This window comes from Platalea leucorodia, assembly GCF_965183815.1.
Source record: "Platalea leucorodia genome assembly, chromosome: 5".
NCBI lineage: Eukaryota > Metazoa > Chordata > Aves > Pelecaniformes > Threskiornithidae > Platalea > Platalea leucorodia.
This window is the reverse complement of record NC_138827.1, coordinates 88,945,545-88,968,984: the sequence shown is the minus strand read 5'-3', so window position 1 is coordinate 88,968,984 and position 23,440 is coordinate 88,945,545. Positions and strand designations below refer to the sequence as shown.

Sequence of the window (23,440 nt, the reverse complement as noted above, 5' to 3'; positions counted from 1 at the left end):
TTCTTAACACCACTCCACCTTCAGTCCACAAAACTGGTAAAGGTGCTGTGTCCTCACATTAGGAGCTGCTGCTGGCATCGCTCCTTTGGTTGGGGTTCACATCTGTCAACAGAGCTACACTGTCCAGAAGTCTGCAGCACAAACATCGCCTAACGTTTTTGGAACTAGCCCGCCTTTTAGCACTATTTCAGTGTCTCTTGTGGATAGGGATTTTCAGACAAACAATCAACCAGCAACCATATTACAAACCGCTGCTTTAGCAAGAGGGCTTGATGCAGTTGCATATTCCATGGTCTGCAGTCATATGGGGTGTGGTTTGACCATGGCTGGTTGAAACTAGTTTTAAACACGGACAAAAATGAGAGCAATGAAGGTGGTTCCAGAAATTGCACCAGGAGGAATGTGGAGGAAACAAGCACTGTACAGTAGATCTGAATACTAATAAATGTGAGGAAATAAAATCATTCCTTTAAAAAACAAAACAAAACGCCAAAAAACACAAAAACCTGAAAGTTATTGCCCAAGGGAATCAGCTTGTAGTGCCAGAACCACATGTGGACTGTGAGCTATTCAAGTCATGATTTTGTTTCATGACCAGCATTGGGTTGGCTCAGAGCCTCAGATCTAAATTACTCCAAATAGAGGGTGGTTAAGATTAATGGTAGGGGGTCACTGAGAGCAGGCTGTGTGATGAATCCAGCCCTGTCCCCCAGTGGTACTTCAGAGTAACTGGCCATCACCTGCCTGTAAAGTTTTCCTGGGCTCTGTTCAGCTCTCCAGATCTGCGGTATGTGACTTGTGGTTCTTGGCCATGTGAAGATTTTAGTCTACAGCTGGTTAGGGTTAGGAAGGCTGGCCATCTCTGCTTTACAGTGTCTTCCAGGAGTCATCTTTATTGCCAGTCCTAGACAGTTCAGAAAACAAACAAGCCAAAAACCCAAACCATGAGAGAAAACCACTAACATCTGAGGAGACCTGTGATGATATTTGGAGTGTTGCTGTAGAGGTGCATAAGCAACAGATGCCTCATGGAGCTAAAAATGGACTTGGTTTGAGTCTGGGTCACACCTAAAGAAAGCTCCAAATTTTAGCCCTCAGGTGCAAAAGCATGTATCCAGGTTCAAGACATGTGTGCATAAACTGGTACGCTTTAAACTGTGCTGTCTTTAAAACCTGCTGGGTGTTGTCCTGCCTCAACTCACTGCAGACATGTCCTGGTTTCTCCTCCAAAGAAAGGTGCAGAAAGCACTGGGCAACGAGCAGCTGAAGAGGACATCTTGAAGCTGATTACTGATTGCTTGGGTAGGAGATGAAATCGCTTGCAACAGAAGGCAAATGAGAACCTTTGCCTTTCTTAAAAAGCCTAAAGTTAAAATTCAGTTGTCTAATCTACAGCCAGAGAACCCAGTTTTAAGCACTGAGATTTACAGTAAATGAAAAAAGCTGTTTTGTATTGACGTTAACTCATACGTAATTGAGTTTTTATGGGGTCACAACTGTCTGAATGTTTGTAGTTTTCCTGGAACAATTCTTTATTTGCCTAAATGAAGTGTAGAGAAGGCTGAGTGACCAGCTCTTCCTGGGTGTGCTTCTGGTTTAATTATAGCTCTGTTCGTGGGGATATTTTTGCTTTGTTCCATGCTAAGAACCGCCTCTTTTCCTAACAATCACTGCCATTACTGACCAGGCCCTGGGTATTTCAAGGAGCTCTGCTGCTGGTGGCCTCTCCTGTGTGAACATGCGCTCCACCCTTGCCTGAGATCACAAGCACAGCAATGACTTTGTGTTGTCGAGACTGTGAATATCAGGTGCTCCCTGGTGGCTGCTCACCTATGCATCCTTGATCCCTGATCATTGTGGGGTGCTGTACTGCTCCTTGACCCCTTTCCACTCTGTTCCTGGGTTTGGATGGCTTAAAAAATGGCTAACAAAGCTGGTTTGTCTTTCCCGTTTCTGAGACTGGCTACTTGGTATTTTTGGTTCTTGTGGTGCACCTCTTCGTCTTTGGAGAAGGATTTTGTCTCCTGCTCGACTTTGAAGACAGCTCAGAGTAGGTTTTGGTGTCTCAGCTGAAGCCATTAATTGTGCTAGCAGCAATTTCCCCATATGTTTGGCAGCTCTGTCTTCACTTGGCAGCCCAGGATAAACAACCCTGTCTCCAAACCACACCATCCCTAAGCTCACTATGAATCTTGCTTCAGATGACAGGGCACCTCTGCATAAGTAGAGCATCTGACTTCTGTTGTCCCTAGGAAGCTAGAATCTCAGTTGTCTTTTAACCAAGAGGCTGTTTTCTATTCTTTCTGTAATCCTTTCTTCTGTTGCTAGCATCTGGATGAAATTCAAATGGGATTGTGAACTTGCTGGATTGTAGCCTGTGCACAACTCCTACTGGAAGCCCCTAGACTGCATTTTGTTCTCCTGCTTCCATAAATCTTCTGTATGTGTGAAGGAAGGAAGTGCACAGAAGTTTTTTTGAGTGTAGTGAGAAGTAAGAGAAGATCTGTAAGATTTTTTCCCTATATTCCATGTCACCTTTTTACTTTCCTGCATTATCCGTATCTACTTTGAGATTCTTGTAATTATGATAGTGAAATTTTTGCCTGTGTTTTTACAGCATTTGCTGTCTGTATCAATGTACCTGTCAATCTGAGAAGATGTGGAGATTTTTCAATTAGATTCCCCTAACTTGCAGTGTCCTAAAAGATCACATTTTAGATAGCAATAAGAAGCTTGGGAAGCACTGTAGGTTTGACATGATTAGCTGTTTTTATAGGTGTAATGTATGATACCTTCTTTCTAAAGAGGCTGGGAAAAAAATGCCTTTTTTTCCCCTTTGCTTCTTACCAAGCATTTATTATGTGTACCTGAAACTAGACAGCAAGTACTTGAGCAGTGAGATTCCTCTTGTCCTAGCTCGGTGCCACATTTGTGACCTGTGTCGAAGGTGCAGTCTGCTTTGATGGAATGGCTGTCAATCACATCATCTCCCCTGCTCTGTGGTAGGCACTTACTGAGTAGCCAGGTGTGGGAGTGGGACTTGCTTTCTCCCAGTTTCTTACTGTGGAAACGTGGTGAAGGAAGCAACTTACCTGAGGGCATCTGAGGGAGCTGCTGGCTGGCATCAGGAGTCGTACTCAGCTCTTCTGCATCCCTCTTCAGCACCCTCACCCAGGACTATTCTTCTTAGTTATCTGAAACTCAAGTAAATATTACACGCAAAACTACTCTTACAGAGCTATAAAACCTGTTGTCCAAATTGACTTAGAACAGGTTGAAACCAGAAAAAGCCTGTATTTTTTACTTACACAGAGGGGACTGACGTTTTCTGAGCTGGACAGATGTGACTAAGATAGTCCTGGGTGTTTCAAGTACATGCTAGAGAAGTGGAAATACAGGAAGAAATGATTTTCACAGGGCAGATGTTTTTTCAGCTTTCCATCAGAAGTCCCTAGTTTCTTCACTAACTAATTTGTATTAAAAATCAGAGTTTATACCATGGCTTAGATTAGGTGGGGTCCAACAAAGTGGACGAGGTCCATGCAAGAGAAGCCGAAGTACACACAGTGAACTTAGCAACTGGGATTGTTTCTGTGTGTACTGGCTGGTTTTGTGTCCTTGATTCAAAGTTAGACTTCAGTCTTGGAGGAATTCAATGTACATCCCTCTCTTTTGAGTGGAAACCACTGTAAATGAGTGTTTCTGTTAGTGCCTGTTAGCTATGAAATGTCACCACTGTAAAATAGACCATCTTCAAAAGTCTGGGAAGAGCAGGGCTCAGCCACATGTTCATATAGTAAATGAGCACTGAAATTTTCCTGCAGCAAACTTCGCTCTGAGGCATGCATTTGGCTTTCCCACAAGAAAGAGGTAGGGAAAGAGAAAGAAGGCCAGAGAAACCCCCTTGAATTGGGGACAGATTGTAAAAGGAGGAAAAACATAGGAAGAGACATGATGACAGTGCAGCTCTATGGTGTAGTAGTAGAATTAGTAGTTGTATTGGTCTGCTGTGTTCCTGTAGTCTTGCTACCCTGGTGGTAGTGGCAAGTAGAGCAAGTATCCTCAGTATTGGACTCAGATGGGTACCGAAACACAGTGGAACTAAGGTAGCTTTGCTGCAAAGGGAAACAGTCAGGAGGCAAGTGAAGGGCAAGACTGTGAATACTAAGCAAGGCATGTATAAATTGTGGTTCTTATGGCCACAGTATAAGCAAGTTCAGAAGGAGATTGTACAAAAGAGGAGTTTGTCAGCATTGCTCGTGACTGGGCAGCTTGATATAGATATGATCTGGACACCGAATATGAGAAACTGGGAAGTTATGGACAGGAAAGGGAGGGCTGTATCCACCCTGCTCCATTCCTGGGTGCTTATAACTGCGTGCTGTATTGAAGATGAGATGTGGGGCAAGATGGGCTACTGTGTCAGGATGACTCTTGTGTTCCTTTTGCATTTTCTGGCCCACAGTTTGTCCTCCTTTGCAGGATTTCCATGTTCCTAGCATAGCGGGAGCTTTCAGGGTGGCCTATTGTGTAGCTGGTGAATTCATAATATCCACTGGATAAACATCTCCTACAGCATCTTGTCAAATGAGGCTGCAGTAAGCAACTGCAGAATATCCACTGCCATTTGTGGCCCGGGGAGGGAGGATTCTGCCGTTGCTCCTTCTCCTGCAGAGTGTCCGCACAAGGGATGCTTCAGCACGTCTTGTGCTAAGTTTTATTTTGGCTTTTGTCTGGCTAAAAAGGTGTGGGCAATCAAGCATGCCAGTTCAGATGCCAGCTCTGTCACCCTTGCCTGTTTACCCTGTGGCTTCATTAATCTTTCTTGTCAGAAAAATCTCCGTGTGTGCCTGATGCCCTGAATAGTTGCATTTGGCCGTTTCAAAGGTGATCCTCCTGCCTGCTGGATGTGCTTTGGTTTAGGAGGAGAAATGCATGGGTTTTTTTTCCTCCCCCTCCTTCTGCGTGCTGCATTCAATTGTCAGCATTCCTTTGCCTTTATCTGTGCACTATTTAGGATGTCCATATAAAGTTGCTAAATGGAATTTTTATTGGCCAGCTTGGCTTAATAATCAAACAGTTTCCAGGCTGGTTCTGTCTAGTGTTGTGTGGATCCATTCTGAGAAAGAGGACTTGCAGTTGGTTTTTTTTTCTTTCCACTGACTTTTGTTGAGGATATTGCTTAGTATAAGGTTAGGGTTTAATTAATTGCTGGAAAGGCAAGCAGACTGCTTGGCTAGATTAAGTAAGGCCTGAGTCATATTGGTCTGGAACATCAGTGTCCTAATTGGAAATTAGTGTATCGTATCAGTGTTTTGTGCAGAAAACCACAAAATGCATCATGCAAGTGGCCCTTGAAACGTAACACCACATCAAAAAAAAGCAAGCAGGATATTGTAGTTGTGTAGCAAATAATCTTTGAACAAAATGTAACTTTGAGCTTGAAATAATGATAATCTTCTATAATCAGAAGTTGCCTAGAATTCCTGATGGCTGACTAAATTCAAGCAATTGAAATCAGTTAAACTGTTATAGCTTGTACCTTTTGAGCGTGTGAAAGCATTCCCATGTTGAACTAAATTATTTTTCATCCGTAGCAACTTGTTGACTTTCAGTTCTTTTGTCCCCAAACTAAGTGGTCATGCCTGCATTTAATGTGCGTTAATTACTAAAGACAATAAAAGTTTAAAAAGTAAACAGTCTATAAATCCTCTTTAAAATAGATGCAATTGCTTTATGAATCACCAAGCAGGAACTCTCTGGACCTGGGTGGTTACTACTTTGCTGGATACTACTCTTGTTTGTAAAATAGAGTTGCTCAAACTCTAGCCTAGGAGGAGATTGCATAAATTTGCTGTTGCTCAGGGAATGTCTGTTCAAAATACAAATTACAGTGTATCATCACCCGCCCAGGTTTTTATTGGTGCCCCTGAAGCTTCCAGTGAAGCTGGGAGACAAATTGCATCTCAGGAATTTAATGTGGTTTTCCAAATATTTATTACCGTTCTGTTCCCTGCCTGAGGTAGGGAAGAAGGGTTGTGGCAAGCTCTGTGCGAGGGGAGCACCAGGGCAAGCAGGCAGGCAGGAGGCTGCTGTGGCCTCAGCTACGCTGGGGATTTGCTTGCAAAATGTATTCTTCATTTCAAGTAGTGATAGAGATGCTTTAGGGGCCCTTGTATGTATGTGTCCAATATTACAACATGACCAGAGACCAGGCTGGTCACCAACTCTGAAGCTATCTTGAACCTGTGTTGCCTGTGGTGGTGCAGCTATGGCCAATGTTGAGAGCATGGAAGGAAAAGGGGTTCAACAAATTGCTGACCTTTAGCACTGGGTTTAAGACTAACGTTCAGCAATGTTGAATATCATCCTGGTAAAGGGAGACTGCTGTGAAACTGCCACCGCTTCTCTCCATTGCCACAGATGTTTTCTTCAGGCTCTTTCTTCCATCTGAGCCCTGTGGATGTTAAACCCTTGTCAGCTGAGGATCAGATACTGCCCTGGTCAAGGTCAGACCATTCAATCAAATCATTGCAGAGTCTCAGCATCAGTACTCTCTGCCCCTGTCTCTAGCTTTGCCACCAAGCGTTGGCTTGGAAAGATGTAGTCTAACCTGTATTAATCTGTATTTCCATCTGAGAGAGATGGAAAAACTCAGTCTAGGGGAACTCACTCTATTTCAGCTGTATGTTTTTGGCTTTGCTAGTTGCAGTCTGCCTTGGGAACTGGGACTACAGTTTATTTTAGTCACACTTGCAGCCGCATTTCTTTACAGATTTAGATACCTGAGTAAGAATGATCTGTTACTGATTTAGTTTTAGCAGAAAATTGCAGTCCATGCCTGCTAGTGCTGATGAGTCAGTGATGCAGGATTCATAGATGATCTCTGTACCAGAGCCTTGAGCGACTTCTTTGCCCTCTTTGACGCCAGGGGGAGTTCAGCTTTCTTCAGGTTAGGTAGCTATTATTTGCTTTATTTTACAAAGGGATCCTGTTTTCCAGCATCCAAGTACTGATTCTTTAGTTTTGTTTTTTTCCTTGCAATTGCTATAATTGCAGGGCTGAGATTGTAATTCACCATTTCAGGAGTTTTGCTGGTAGCGATGGTGGAAAACACAGGGTAAACAAGGTTTGGAAGGTATTTTTCAAGGAAAAAATATAATCCAAGCAGTTTGGTGCTATAAAAGCACAAGTATCTGAGCCCTGTCCATGCTATACCAATGAATTCTGGGTACCATTAGCCACGAATCAATGTATTTGCTGGAATAAGTTGTAGGGAGAATGAATTTTTCAAAATTAATACCAAAACATTTATATATAAAGAAATTGCGAGGAATTAGGACCAAATTCTCACTGACAGAGTTCCACAGAGATGAACTGCATGTTTATGGATCTTGGCTGGGAGCAGTCTTGTTTTGATAGCAGTTCTGTGTAGTAACTGGAGTTAAACATTCAGAGGTCGAGGGCAAAGCAGTTAGCATAAAATACCATTTTGATTGAGGTTTTTCATGGCGTAAATTGAGTTCCAGGGCTTACATCAGATGACCCATATATCTTTCATCAAAGCATTTTATTTCCTCTTTGGCTTTCCATTTAATGTTAACTCTGTCTCCACTACAGTTTCTTTTTTACCAGCAGGCACAAACTGTTTCTAACTCCATCCAATCTGAATCACTCCCATCAGGAGATGTGTGGTGCCTGCTGTCTGCCAGGTTGCAGCATTGTTCCTATTCCATGCAAGTGGTTGGAAGATGCACGCTGCGGAGTTTTTGAGTGCTCAATGCTAGTTTGAAGGGAACATGGCCGATGTTTTTATGCCCATTATTTTCTTTTGTCTCATTTGAACTACAAATAAGCAGATCAGGCTGACCAAAGAGTAGGAGTGTATCAGTGCACAAAGGTGTCCCAAACAGCTGCTCATTGCTGAGAGACTCACTGAGTGGCTGGCAGTGCTTCTGGTTCTACCATTGCCTTCCTCTACAGCACAGCTCATGCCACTTAATTTCTCTGTCCCTGTTACCCCATCTGAGTACGGTCATATATGTATTTTACTGTCTCTTGGATGCTCATGGTCTGAAATACTAAATTAATTTTCTTTAATGATTAATTAGCCTCATATTTGCATGGGGATGAACTGTAAGTGCAAGAGATGCTTGGCTGTGTAAATTTGTTTGAGGCAATGAACTGTATCACTCTGTAGCTGGTGAAATCTATCCCCAAACTGAGCCATCAAGCAGCCAAGTACCTCATACAACACATGTACAACATATACACAGATACATAATACAACATAGAAAACCAATTTTGTGAACCTAAGCCTGATCTTTTTTATGCTAATGCAGCAGTATAGATTATGTGGGGAGATATGTAATCCCTCTAAAAATTGCCAAGTAGACAATATTAACATGTATCAGTGGGAACGTTAGAAAGTCTCTTGAGTTGAAGTGTGGAAGACCTCAATTTCAGGACTGTGGTTTACAAAATCCACTTTTGTTGTCCAGCAATCTTCAAAGGAAGGTCACTATTGCTATTTTTGTTTATGTATGCTCAAAGAATTGGGTTAAGATCTATGCATGTTTCCAGTGCTTAATTTGGTACTTCATATGGTGTATTCTCCCCTTTCCCCATGCCCTAAGCCACTTGCTGGATTCAAGGGTCATTTCCTGTTTTCAGAACTCCTATTGACATCAGTAGGAGTGTTGTGCAAACATTTGGGGCTTCAATATGGCCTCTCTTGTCCTTTATTTTTTTTCCTGCCAGCCAGCTGAATAAGCACAATTATCCCTGTGCTCTAGTGATACGGTTTGTATTCACGCGGGCAACCGGAAGAGCTGGGATTTCCAAAAGGGAATCTGCCTGAAATGTGGTGCTCTCCTGTCATAAATCTTCTATTTCTAGATCCAGGTCCAGAAATGTAGCATTTTTTTGTCTCTGCTGGTAGCAACTGCTTAGAGGGAGATATATCTGCTTTGCAGTTTTCTGCAGGGCCAGTTCTGAGGAGATACTGGTTGAGCCAGAAAACCCAACTGATCTTCTTGGTACCTGCCTTGTCGTACTTGTGCATTTTTCAGTAAAAGGGAGGATAGCAAGATGAACAAGAAAAACTAGCTATAAGGTATACATATGCTCCATTAATCCTAATGATCCTGTCCTGCCTCTGTACTGGCTGTAGGTTTATTGTACAGAGTTGGTCCTATACAATGAGGTTTTATGCTGTCTTAGCCGTTTCTGCTCAAGGTATTGGGACATCAGTCTCCTTTGTCTACTGGCAGCCTTGGAGGGAGATATTATTTCATAAACCGGTTAGCCAAATTCTACTGAACTGGCTAAATTCCTAATGCTGAGGGTGGTAGTGGCAGTGGGGTGCTGGAGTATGAATTCCCTTCGCGGAACTGGTCCTTGCACATCCTGTAATATCCATTGCTGCTTCCACGTGCGTGTCTGAAGGAGTGTTTATGCCCTGGGCAGCCATGGTCAAGGTCTTATGGAACAAATCTTGTATTTCTGGTTCACCGAAACACCTTACAGACCTGACTGCTCTCTGAAGAAGGCGAGATTTCGCCCAGGTTGCCATCCTCTGCAGAATAGTGCCTAGACTTGTTGTGCCAGCAGCTCTTCACACAACCGTTGCTTCAGCAGAAGGGACAGATGAAGGCAGTGCTGTTGCAGCCACATGACACTGGGGGACAACTGCCTCAAACACTTTGGTGACTTTCTGGAGGGTGACCAGAAAACTGTAGCAGCCCTGGGAGACAGGCTATGATTGATGCCCTAACTGAGAGCTTTTAGCTGCCAAAAGACAAAGCTTCCCCTTAGATTTCTGCTGTGCTTTAGTGCCTACTCGATTACTGGGGGCAAATGCATTATGTTACCAAAAATGAGCTTTCCCTGATCAAACGTATGCTTTATTAGCCACGTAAATGCCAGCATGACTCTCTCATTGCTACAACATATTAAACACCTTGGAAATGTTTCCTTAAACTCTAGGTCAGTCTTATGAAATCCGTCTACTTGAGAATAGGAAATTGGGAGAGTTTCAAGATTTAAACACAAAATATGTAAAGGTAAGGAGAAATATAGATTTCTTTTCTTCCTGCTACTACATACAGCCTCTAATGAAGGGCCTGACCTTGCTCACACTGAGACAATGGAAAATCCTTTGCCATTGTTTTTAATGGGAGCAGGGCTGATGGAATTGTTGAGTGCTAGTTTCACGGGACTGTGCAGCTTGGCTTTACAGGGCTTCAGGGGAACCTTTATTCTCTTTTTGATCATGACCCCAGAGTTTCTCTGTGAATATTGGGTTCAGGGGAATCCCAAAGTTCAGAGGTGAACATGGTCAAAACCACTGAGAGGCAGACTTGTCTTCCTTCTTAACCCCAGCAAAAGGCCTGGGTTGTTACATGTCAAATGGAGGACCCCGGTGTTTACATTGTTCTGCCATGCAGATTCTGCATAGCTCCAGTTTACTTTGGTAATGGGCATAATTATGAACATACAGAACTTGGTTGTTTAGTTCTGGGGATTTTTTTGTTGTTTACCGCCTCCCAAAATAGTTCAAATTCAAGAACTTGGGTCCGGATGTTGGTTCTGGATCCAACCTTCAAGCCTTCCTCTCCCAAATTCTTGGCTGTTCTGCCTCAGGATTTCTTTTGAGAAGTGGGGACTAGTTGCAAAATTTGGATTCCAATCTGGATTTCAAATGTTGTCCAAGTTTAGGCAGTTCCCTGATTGTCTTTTGGTCCATTTCAGGAAGCGTGTGGATTGGGATAACAATTTTGCAGGTGTTCCCACTGTGGCTTGCTTGCTTCTTAGAGCTAGGGTTTGATTTGGGCATTTCTCATGTTCATTAGCAAAAACTGCTCACTCCCATTTGATACAGAAGTCCCCAGCAGGAGCATGGACTTGAGAAACTGGGAAGTAAGGAGTCATTGACTCATGCTAGCGTAGCACTCTAAATATACAAAAGGATATATTAGTTAGGGGTACTTTGGACTTGTCTGCTCTGGGGATTGCTCTTGTTCCAGCCTTTTTTCTCCAGTTATTGACATGGCCAAACCATTGCAGGCTAGAGATGAAAATGCTCTTGTTACAGAAGCTTTCCTATTCTACACTTGTTTAACTGTGTAGTGGGGCAGTTTACCAGTGTACTGGTAATCCAGTGCCAATGACTGGCTGTTAATGGCTGGAATCAAGTTTAATTCCCACTGACAAGGTGTCTGGGCATGTCAGCTCCACTGGTGCAGGGACAGGTGGCTTTCACATTTGCTAGTCAGAGTGGGGTATACTGGGGTTGGGGCATGGTATAGACACATTAAATATTACCCCCGTGTGAGCCATTTTGGGTGTGGAGGCAGTATAGTGATGTTTACATGGCATGACACCTGAGATTAGGTGGACATTGCTATAGTGCTTCCAGACCGAATCCTGGAAAGCTGTACAGAGCTGCATTACGCAGTGTAGACATGCACTGTGAAGGGGAAAGTGTGTTGCTCTCTCACTCAGGGGTCCCTTAGGAATTTGATAAAAATGGTAATGGGTCTCTTAGGTGGACCCTCTGCTCCCCTCATAAATGGGGGTGAGAAACATAACAGAACAGCTTTTGCATCTACGCTGGAAAACCAAAGTCATCTCAAGAAAAAGGCCTTTGGATCACGTTGTTAATCTTGCCATCTTTTCTTAACAGAGCATAATTCGTGTAGTTTTCCATGATCGACGCCTGCAGTACACAGAGCATCAACAGCTTGAGGGCTGGAGGTGGAGTCGACCAGGGGACCGCATCCTTGATATAGGTGAGACTATTTCATTATGGTTCCTGTCCAGTGTTTGGAAGCAAGGTGCTGAATGATGTATGGTGTGTTTGTGTGTGTGTTTAGGTTTTTTATATCCTACTGTCTTAGGAATCCTGTATGTCTTTGGGTGGGAACAAGATCTAGCACTATAGGTCCCAAATAGTTATATCATTAGTGGCTTGGCTTTTCACATGCATCTTGTAATTGTATGGAAATGCTTTCTCTTCTTCAATTTAATATTTTTAAAATTTTAGGGGTTTTCTTCTACAGATATTCCGCTGTCAGTTGGTATCTTGGATCCCAGGGCCAGCCCCACACAGTTGAACACTGTTGAATTTCTGTGGGATCCGTCAAAGAGAGCCTCAGCATTCATTCAGGTAAGAGAAAAGTGATAGTCCTGTGGTAAATACAATGGTGAGATATTTTATGAAGACCTGGAGAGTTAAGGTAGCCAGAAAATGAAGAAGAGAGAAAGATGCTGATGATAATATACAAACTCAAGCGACAATCATGTATAATTAATTTGCAGGATACTTGCTAAACCAACTTGGTAGCTACTTGCTAGCTTTGGAGTACTATCCGCTACAGCTAGGATTTTCTTTTTTTTAAAAAAAAAAAAAGGATGTTGCTTTCTAAGCATGGGTTTTGTCTGGAGCAAACTGTTCACAACCTGTTAGTTTTGCTTGCTTTCCCCTTTCACAAGTGTTTCTCATCCCAAAGGCCAACTATCTGTTTTTAATCTGTATGTGGGATTTACTTAAATCAAAGGATGCTTTTCCTGATGCCCCATTTCTCTCCAGGCTCCTTGTTCTTCTAATTGTTTTGTCCTGAGGAACAGAAATGAAAACATTTTGAACTCTTCTGTTTCTCTTAGCTTCTCAGGAAGAGCCAAAACCTCATGTTCAGGCACCCTGCAAGTTCAGGGAGTCTGAAATTCAGATTTGCACAGCTTCCAACTGTCTCCAGAGATGAGCACAGCTTTTGTTTTGCCAGGTACACTGCATCAGCACAGAATTTACTCCACGGAAGCATGGAGGAGAGAAAGGGGTGCCCTTCCGGGTGCAAATCGACACCTTTAAGCAGAATGAAAATGGTGAATACACAGAACACTTGCATTCTGCAAGCTGCCAGATCAAAGTGTTCAAGGTATGAGATAGTTTTAGCTTTGTCATCCACTGAATTAGGCAAAGACACAGGAACATGCACAGTTTTTAAATTGTGTAGGAGTGATGCAAACAGTGGGGTAAAAGAACAGACTTTTAACTGGGTATGCTTAATATCTTAAGCAGGACTCTTGCACACAAAGTGACACAAGCCCTGAGCTGCTACACAGCAATGCTAGTTAAATTCAAATGACCCAAGTGCTGCATCAAGACGTACACCAGTCCATTGTGCCTTGAACACTGTATAAATACTGAGATCTGTGCTGTGTGGATGTAATAATAATAATAAGCCCCCTAACAACCCAAACCTGGACTGGTTGGAATAGAAACCCATTGGAGAGGCATCAGTGCATAAAATAAATTTCTGTGTAATATAGACAAGTAGTCTCTAGAAGGCATTGACCCTCATTAATTTATGTCCTGAAGATGATATATATTGCAAACTATACAAAATATGGTCCAGTTTCTCAGGAATATTGAGGCTACTGGTTTAAGTGATTTTGAGTCAACATATTACACTGATTGATGTTCACTGTATTTTGGTGCTCCTAGGCAATCAAGACAGTATGGGCATCTCCAGTTTCTTTGATTCAATCCTCCATGAACACTGAGAGTATACGTTGGAGATCTTAAATACTTTTTGCTGGTTGCAGCAGAGTTCTCCATGCTATCTGGAGGAGAGAAAGATGATTCTGTTCATCTCTGAAGCTCCTAATTGGGGCATGGCAGACCTGTAGTCACTTAATAACAAGCTTTTCATAGGCCTGTTTTCTCAAAGGATCTGCTGCTCCAGTCTTGCTCCCATGAGCAGTGTCTTTCCTGTTCCTGGAGAGATGGTACAAATACCAGTCAAAGTGCATAACTCATGGGGCTCATGGTCTGAAATAGTTGGTATCAAATCTCAGAACTGTGGTCAGCCTATTTTGGAATTGCAATATGCATTAATGGGGGATGTTATAGAACCAGTAGAGAGCTTGACTAATTTTTTTGCCTAGAAAATTCAGATCTGATCTTGTTCCATATGTAGAGTCCCCATAAATCTTAAGGAGACTTTTGTGAACAGATTAGAAAAAAAATCTGTTGGCCTCTGTCTCCAGACTTGTAATACTTGGCATAAGGGAAAGCTTGTGCTTGTGCTTATAGCCTAAAGGAGCAGACAGAAAACAGAAGACTGACAGGGAAAAAATGGAGAAGAAGACCACCCAAGAGAAGGAGAAGTATCAGCCTTCCTATGAGACAACTATTCTCACAGAGGTAAAGCGTTTTAGACACGTGTGGTACTGCTTCAGCATGTTGGGAGATAGATTTGAGAGAAAATGCAGTCTAACTGAGCCTTGGAGATTGTCTTGTTGGAGACACATATGCCCAGATCTGACTGAAATTGAGACCTGAGTGAAATTAATAAAATGTCTCTCACTGTTGAAGTTTATAAAAGATGCCAGAGTTCCTTATGTTTCAGGGTATAAATCAATCCTTAACAGCCTAGCTTTAAAAGAAGCATTTTCTCTATCTTCTGCTGTGCTCCTGGGCACTTGTCATGGCACTTAGATGCTGCTTGTATGAGGTATTTTCTTCAGAACTGTCTGGCAAAAGCTCATGTTAGAGATGGGGCACTTGAACAGATGAATAGGCTGTCTGAATTATTAATCTGTTTTTCTATGAATGTGCCTATGAGGCTACTATTACATACTAGATCTCTGGCTTGCACTCTAGGAATATCTTGAATGTCTTATATTCTGATGCATCTGGTGTTGAGATGTATGTGTTTCTAGCCCTCCATGCTATTACTAAGATTTATATATAAGCTTACCTCAGGCTGCAGAATTACTAAGCAACAGGACTCAAGACAGTGGTTTAAAAGTGTTGTTCCGTCTCCCTATGGGAATATTTCGTTGCTTGATTTAGTTCTTGTTTTTTTGAAGTGGCTTGCTGGACTTCTAAAAAATGAGGGGCTTTTCTTAATTTAAATAAACTTCCTGTTTGTGAGATCCACTCCCTCCCACTCAATTTTCCTCAAGTTGCCAGGAGTGACCGGCATGTTTTCTAATTCAACGTGGTGGTTGTTAACAAGGCTCTTGTGTACACAGACTTAATTCTACTGAGTTGGCAGATCCCAAACTCTTCCGATGAGCTCTGATGCACTTTGACATATTGCATGGGGAAATGTGGGTTGCCAAAGAGTTAAATATTTGCTAGTGCTTGTGGAGATGATAAAATATTTGCTAGTATTTGTGGAGATGATAAAACTCCAAAGCTATGCTTGTCGTCTTTTTATCATTGCAAACAAAGATACTACAGAGCATTTTCTTGAGCTCTTGATGGTGGGGGGTTCCACAGGGCTAGATTTCTCCTGCTGATTACAGTGGCTTAAATTCAGAACAGAGTCACCAATTCTAGCTGGGTTACTCTGGTTTTACACTAGTGTAACAGAATATGGAGTTTGACCTATATTTGTGAAGACTTCATGTCTGTCTGTCTATCTTAAATTTTCTCCCTGTAATACACATTTATAACTCGAGCTCTTTGACTAATAGCCAGAGGTTTTAAGAGGCTGGTTCAAATTCTGCTCTTTCACTGGTATAAACCTGAAGCAATGCCACTGGAGCGTATTTGTCACTCTTGCCTGGATTTAATTAGGGATTTATAATTGAGACCAGGGGTATTTCTGTATCATTGCTGCCTTCAGTCTGAGTTGACACTGGCGTTGCTCTGACTTACAGCTGTGCACACTTTGGCCCAGTGTTATTTGGGGACAGGCTTTGTGAAATGGGAGAAATGTGGAATGCACAACTGGAATCAATCTGGCCCCCTGACAGCCCGCTTGGAGAGCGGCGTAGAAAATCCATGGCCCGTCTCCTCCTCCCAGCAGGAGTGATGAGCTGAAGTTAGTGGCGTGGCAACAGCATGAATGTGGTATGAGAGGAGAACTGAATCCTTTATTTCCATCCTTATGAAAGTATCCCTGCTGCCTTTCTTCCAACAGTGCTCTCCCTGGCCAGATGTGCCTTATCAAATGAACAATGCTCCATCTCCAAGCTACAACAGTTCTCCCAACAGCTTCAACCTTGGAGATGGGTATGTAACAAATAAATGCTTTATCTTTCCTGTTGATACGGTAGCCTTTGTGTGCATGTGTTTTGTGTGTCCATGCATTTCATACCCTGGAAGAAGAGGTCAAGGACCACCCTTCCTAGAAAGGGGAAAATATTTCCCACAAAGACTTTTAAGATATTCCAGCCAGGAATTCCCTGTAATGCAGAGTACTATTCGTATGTTCACTGCTTATGGGAGGTGAGCATCAGAGGACCACCAAGGCAATTTCTGCCGTGAATTTCCTCTCTTACTCTTCTGTAGGGGTCAGAGAACACACCATGTCCTGTACCAGCAATTCCCAGTATCTTCTGACAAGAGTGTTAGAGGCTTTCAGCCTTCAGCACCTCTTCAGAGTTGGTATTTCTTCCTTCCTTTCTGTCTTGAGGTGGTTTGGGGTGCTGAATTCCCAGTTGAATGGGATTTAAAGAAAGTCTGTCTGGAGCAAAACAGCCTGGGTTCTGAGAAGCCATTCCAGAACAAAGAATTAACAGGAGGCATGTTTAATTCATTAATATAGCCATCATAAAGAAACACCCAAGATGATAGCTGATGACAGAAATACACAGCACAGTCCCTCAGTACTTCTGAGTCCTCTCTGGAACATATTTTTCTGTAGGAATTTGGCACAGGCCTTTCTTTTCCTCCTCTAGGACTCTACAGCCTTGTCACCTTCCCACTCATTAATTAATCAATGTTGTATCACAAATTTTCAATGTGCAACCTCAACCTATGAATAAGGACAAACACTGAAATGACAAAAATTGGTGTTAGTAGAGAGATCTTTTGAGCATTTTCTTCGAATGATAGATTATTAACTCTTTGGAAAAATCCTTGATGTGTTAAAGCCCTGTCTATGTTTTGGGAGAGTTTAGTGGAAATGTGGTTTTGTCTAATATAGTTAAATTGCGATTTACTATGTTTAAAATAACACCAGGTTTGAACTACAAGGTTCTTTATTAATTTTTTGCAAAGAATCATTATTAGAGAGTGGATTTAGTTAGGGGATCTCTGGCTCCTAGAATATTTCAGTTCAGCTACACTAGTTGGTCGCAACTTCCTTGCTTTGATGGCATCACATTAGTGAGTCACCTGTATGGAAAAGCTTGGGTGAGGTTAGAACTGAGTTTTTCTCTCAGTGTTGAGTAGGACCTCAACTGACCAACAAAAGGCTCAAGTAGAGGTTTTTTGTTTTTTTTTTTCATTTTCTTTCTTTTCTTGGTCCACTTTTTGGACACCTTTTTAAAAATCTGATAGAGAAAAAAGCCAAGTTGGTATGTAACTTGTGACAGTTGAGTCAAATGGAGGAGGGGGAAGAAGATGGACAATGCAATGTAAAATTTAAAATAATGTTTTTTTTCTCTTCCAACTTTATATAATTTTTTTTAGCAACAGTTCTCCAACCCACCAAGTGGAGCTCCTGCCTCCCAGCAATGATGTAAGTACTTGAGATCATGTTAATGTGGTGCTTTTCTTTTTTAGGACACTGGTGAACAGTTCATTTCAAGACCTTCTTATTCTTTTTGCAATGTAGCATCTCCTTCCTTCTGCTTCTATTCAAGATGCCCAGCAGTGGCTTCATCGTAATAGGTTCTCTCCATTCTGTAGACTCTTCTCAAGTTTTTCGGGTGAGTTTAAACAGTCCAATTATTTTGTCGTTATTCTCTTTTGTAAGTGCAGCTCATGCTTCATATCAATAGCATCTGCTGCTGGCCACTGTTAGTGGGATCACCGGTCTGATCCAGTGTGGTTGTTCTTTTGTTCTAGATTAGTTGGCGTTTGCCAAAACAGTTTGTAGAAATATAGTATAAGTTAAGATGGAAGAGAATAAGTTAAGATGGAAGGGACTTCTTGAGTTCATTAGGTGCAACCCCCCTGCTTGAAGCAAGCCCAGGGCCTTGTGCAGTTGTGTTTGAGTATCTCCAAGGTTGGAAATTCAACAACCTCATCTCTCTAAGCAACCTCTTCAAATACTTGACTGCTCTCACAGTGAAAAAGTTTTGCCTTATACCTAATCAGTGTTTCTCATCTTCCATCTTTTCTCTGCTGCCTCTCATCCTGTCCCTGTGCACCTCTGAGAAGAGTCTGGCTCCATCTGCAGCTCCATCTTCATTGTACCCTCCCATTAGGTAGTGTACACAGCAGTAAGATTGTGGAAGGGGGAGTTGTTAAAGGTGTTGAAACCTTGAGGAGCCTCTATCTGACTTGCAACATGATTAAACCTGGTGAACATGGCAGTTAGAGAAAATTGGGCCATTTAATGGCCAATGTTAGATGTCTAGCTTGTGTCTGAGTTGGCTAGAATATCTTCCAGTGCAGCACTGCTCTTTTGGCAGCTTCTAGCTCTCTGTTTCACAATGATTGATTTGCAGTGTACACCTCTCTGAATTTGCAACTTCTCTAGGCAAATCTGTCTGATTAGCTTTGTGGATTCTCTCCCCCTGCCCTTTCCTGCTGCCCGTACACACAATTTGGAAGCTAAGATTTGCTTAACTTCTGAAAAAAAATCAATTTGAAATATGTAGGTGCTGACTTACTGAAGATGTCCAAAGAAGATTTTGTTCAAATCTGTGGGCCTGCTGATGGAATTCGGCTCTTTAATGCAATCAAAGGAAGGTTTGTACGTCTTCCTTCCTATTTTTTTGTTATGGCAGCATCCTTTGATAATTTCAGTGTTAACTAGAAGTTAATCCTGGAGCTGTAGCATTTAGACCTCTTTTTAACACTTCAGAGAGGTCATCTCAGAGGCTGGAGATCACAATGGTATTCAAATCCAAGCACAGCTCAGAAATGTTGCCAAAATAAAGCATCATCATGTAGATCTCCAGTGGTTTATTTGCTACCAGCTGATAGCTTCCATCCACTTCATATGAGACACAGCCTACAATACCCTGTCTTGCATCTCCATCACAGGTAACAAACAACAAACCAACCAACCCCTGGAGCCTCAAATGACTCTTAAATTTACTTATATGGCAATAACATAAATTCTCCAGCTGGGCAGGATTCAAATCAGTAAAGGCAGGTATGATGAACTGTTTGGCAAATGCTGAAAACTGTTTATTCTTATCTGATCCTGAAGAGATTAAGGTGCTCTACACGGTACCACCACCTCCCAGGGGGCTCTTACTAGACCTCCCAAGACATCCAGTCACCAGCATCAAGACTATCCCTTAGTTGGTGATTTATGCACAGCCTGAATGATTCTGTCTCTCAGTGTTTGCTAGCTGACTGGAACAATGTTAGGTCTACTAAATAACTCACTACTGTTTTTTAATAATCCATAGAAATGTAAGGCCCAAGATGACAATTTATGTCTGTCAAGAACCAGAGCAAAACAGGTCCCATCTCCACCAAAAACGAGAAAATGGAGATGGCAGTCTTTGTGGTAAGTTTTTATGTATGGATTTTGTTAAACACTTATCTGGTGAGAATGCTGCTTTCTGCCTGAGCTCCTGCGTGGGACAGCTTGGTGTCCTGCATGTTTAAAGGGGTCCAGTTTATCCCAGTTCTGACACTGTGGTTAGTTTCAGGGCTACAGATTCTAACTGGTACTATCTGCCGGGGAAACAGACCCAACTTACAAGCTATTTGCAGAATGCCACAGCAAAGTCTCTATTCAGTTCTTAATAGGGACCATAGCATTAAAAACTACCTTCCCATCCACAATTTTCTTTAGACTATGGCTTGTTTGAAAATATTCTGGGAAATGGAAGGTCGGTACATTTAAAGTGAGATTCTAATTCTTGGAAGTTCTAAGCTTTTGGGGACTCACAGCTCTTAACTATCCCTCATGACATAACGTACAATCAAATGAGAATAGAGATTGTCCTCAGTTCTTGTGCGTAGCATTAACCAGGCAGAGCTTTTCTGCCTGGTTGTTTCTACCATTTGGATTGCATTTAAAAAATAATACTGTCATCTACAGTTATTTGATGCATTGTAGTCTGTAGTTCGTGCCTATGGGGTTAGTGAGATAATATCTAATAAAATACTACTTTTGTGTAACATCATATCATGTGTTTTACTATTTAATTGGATCTACTTTAAGATGTCAAAATCGGTAAAAGTAGATTATCCAAAAATATTAACATCTTTATGAGAGCGTTTTTTTCAGTGCCCCACGATACATGTTGTCATTAGTCCCTGTGTTTTCCTCTGGGCAAAAGTGCCGTGTGCTTTATTTGCCCACTGCATCCAAATACTGGGTATTTTTCTACAAATCATCAAGCTGGATATTTGGGGGCTGTTTTAAAGGTACTAAGCTTGTTATCTGCTGTCAAGATTTGACACTTGGTTGTTGATATTGAACATCCTGGTGTTATCGGTAGTTGCTATTCTATAATTACTCTGTAATTCTGTAATTGCTTTCAACTTGTTGCAGTATATCATGCAATCTTCTTGGAAGAATTGACCACGCTGGAGTTAATTGAGAAGATTGCAAACTTGTACAGCATTTCTCCACAGCAGATAAATCGAATCTATCGGCAGGGACCCACAGGGATCCATGTATTAGTGAGCAATGAGGTAAGGAGTTAATGCAAACTGTCAGCGCTGTAACAGTTGTCTGACTTCTTGAAGTTAGAATGATCTTTTAAATTATGAAATGAATCTTCATGGAAGCTTTGCAAGGTTACTAATCCCAACAAGTTAAAGCAAATACTTAAAGCAAATCATTCATGCATACCATTGATTTTGGTGTGGTGTTAAGATCTTTGCTTTGTAAAAGAGTTTTTTGGTTTGTTTTTTTTTTTTGAAAACAAACAAAAACACAACAAAATCAGTCATTTTCTTTTCACGTTGGCTACTTAAACAAATTCTGAAGTAAGGATCTAAAGTGAGAACCTTTAAAATTGAATAGGAAAGTTTTCTAAAGAAGGCAAGTTTGAAAATCTTTAGGGCAATTAGTCTTACATCTTGGCCAGTGATTACAGCCACTGGGTCTGAGTCAGTGCTGTGTAAGCGCACACTATAATTTCATGGACCTCTGCTAGCTGTTTGTGTCCCATTATATGATGGCTTAATTTAGTCCATTCCATTAACTTGCAGGTTAATAGTGAGTTGCCCTTCTTCCTCTTTTTCCCCCACTAAATTACTTACTCATTCATGCACTAGAATCACTTAAGGAGCTTCGTTTATAAGAAACATTGTTAAAACAAATGAAGCAGAGCATAGGTCTCAACTGGAGCCTAAACTGAAGACTGTAATGCTTATTCCTAAAGTCTCCTTGCTATTTCAGCCTGATTAAATCTGAAACCTTGATGCTTTATGGATGTAAAGTGCTTGGAGGCAACTCTTGGTAGGGGAATTACCTGAACCAACTTGGCTATAAGGCTTTAAGTTTTTATTTAAGTCAATTATTAACAATGTCTATTGCTTTTTTTATATTTTTTTCTTGTTCTAGTACTATAGTGGCAAGAATGAGGCACTCCATTAATGTACTTCATGCATCATCAGGCACAGACACACAGACTGACCAGTGAAGTTTGATTTGCGGGAGCAGGGGGTGGATGTTAAACCCAAAAGAGAATAGGGAGATTAGTCTAAGATGAAAAGGATATTTGGTGGGAGAACTTACAGCTGGAAAGTGCTCTACTTGAATGATGTTCAATAGCTAGGAGAAGGCTTTTGCTTAAAGCTGAATTTTCTGAACTGATCAGAGAGGTTCTGGTTACCTGCCCTCTGAAGTTAGGTGTCCATCATCTGCTCCAACTGTATGAGACACCTCTTGAAGGTAATTCACCTCCTCTGTCCTGCACAGCTGCTCTAAGATGGGAGGAAGCATTGACTAATGACGAAGCTTAAATGAGTATTTCAGATTGGATCTGAAGTCAGCTGGATCTCTTAACTCACCTCTTTAGTTAGGGGCCTCACTAAAACCTGAATATGTTCTGAAAATCTAGTTGTTGATCATGAATAACTCAAATAGCTTTAGATACTGATCTTGCTTCCCATGATCTGCCTTGCCTCTCATAGCAGTTTCATTAAGATTCCTGTGCCTTGACAAAATACAAACAGGTAAATGATTCTTGCAATCACAGCATCTATACTAATGTCTGGTCAAAATAACCAGGTGAACACTGCTGAGATGGCTTTAGAGTAACAATATTCCTTTATTCAGCAAGGAGTCCATTTCTCAGGGCTGACCACCTCTAGATATTATCCCAGGTGCCCATGTAAGCTCAACGAAGCTTCATGGTTCAGCTGAATGTGTGTGTGTATTACCATTGCTAGATTTTAGGAGAGGGACTGTCTTCATCCGGTCTAAACTATTATACCTGCATTGAAAGCAATTAAGAGCATGTTCTTTAATAGACGAACTGGAGTGGTGTAAGAACTCGCAGGATTATGAGCTGCAAAGGGGATGGTAAAATGCTGAACAAGCCAGATCAGTTCCAGGCAAGCACTTTACTATTAAGTTTCTCTTAAGCACATCAGCAGCTGCAAGGACCTTAATTAATCAGTCATGTACTTTAATAATCTTATGGGCAGGGTTACTCAGGGCTGTGTAGGACTAGACACTAAATGTTGTTTGATAACTCTCCTCTAAATTCTATACTGTCACTGAAAGAAACCTGAATTAAATTGCTAAAAATATTTTGTGTTGGCTTTTTTCCTTCTGCCCTTCAGATGGTGCAAAACTTCCAAGATGAATCTTGTTTTGTTATCAGCACATTAAAAGGTATGTATTGCTGCTGCTATTACATGTAGTTCTAAAGATAATTTCTCCTTTCAATTGCACTAAATGTTATCACAAACTCAGTGCTGTTATCCTGAAAAGATAAATAATCTAATTTAGTGTAAGTCAAAGTGTTGCATCAACTTACACTATGATTGATCTATGCTTTCCTCTCAGTTACACTGTTATAAAACTTCCATAAATCCACTGATACCACTGACATAAATGAGCAGAAAACCTTCTAGTAAAATGATAAAAGATGACAGTTAGTATGTTGTATTTTTTTATATAAATGGTTTGACCTAGATATTCAACATTGATTTTCATGAATGGGTTGTGGAACAAGAGTACAAACTGTTGCAAACTACCTAAGAAGAAAATCTGGAGTTCTGTATCTGTGCTGTTTTCTAAAAGCAATGAAAAAATGCTTTGCACTTCTTTGTTACAGCTGAAAGCAATGATGGCTACCACATCATTTTAAAATGACCGTGCTGCACAGAAAGACTTTAACAGCCTAAAATTTAGTGCCTCACTGAGATTGCTACAGCCTAGACTGGAAACATGAAGACTCTTCTGGATAAAATGCTCCTATGAACTAAGAATTACCAAACAGCTTAAGGAAAAACTTGCTTTTACAGATATACATTTTTGGTGGTGTGTGGTTTTGTTTTTGTTTTTTTTTGAAGCTGGAGCTGAGAACATCCTCAAAGCTTGTA

The 23,440-nt window shown here is 41.4% G+C and overlaps 1 protein-coding gene across 1 annotated transcript in view; it reads left to right on the top strand.

Moving 5' to 3' along the window:
* Window positions 1–23,210, top strand: part of TFCP2L1 (transcription factor CP2 like 1) — a gene marked incomplete at both ends in the record, with an annotated part of 31,951 nt that extends 8,741 nt beyond the window's left edge. Inside the window, 13 exons of the mRNA XM_082312570.1 lie at window positions 9,988–10,064; window positions 11,687–11,792; window positions 12,063–12,169; window positions 12,786–12,938; window positions 14,099–14,209; window positions 15,939–16,030; window positions 17,435–17,483; window positions 17,580–17,673; window positions 18,571–18,661; window positions 19,333–19,433; window positions 20,430–20,572; window positions 22,676–22,727; window positions 23,173–23,210. Of these exons, the coding sequence (XP_082168696.1) occupies window positions 9,988–10,064; window positions 11,687–11,792; window positions 12,063–12,169; window positions 12,786–12,938; window positions 14,099–14,209; window positions 15,939–16,030; window positions 17,435–17,483; window positions 17,580–17,673; window positions 18,571–18,661; window positions 19,333–19,433; window positions 20,430–20,572; window positions 22,676–22,727; window positions 23,173–23,210 (1,214 nt within the window). The remainder of the gene's footprint in view (window positions 1–9,987; window positions 10,065–11,686; window positions 11,793–12,062; window positions 12,170–12,785; window positions 12,939–14,098; window positions 14,210–15,938; window positions 16,031–17,434; window positions 17,484–17,579; window positions 17,674–18,570; window positions 18,662–19,332; window positions 19,434–20,429; window positions 20,573–22,675; window positions 22,728–23,172) is intronic.
* Window positions 23,211–23,440: the final 230 nt, after the last annotated feature.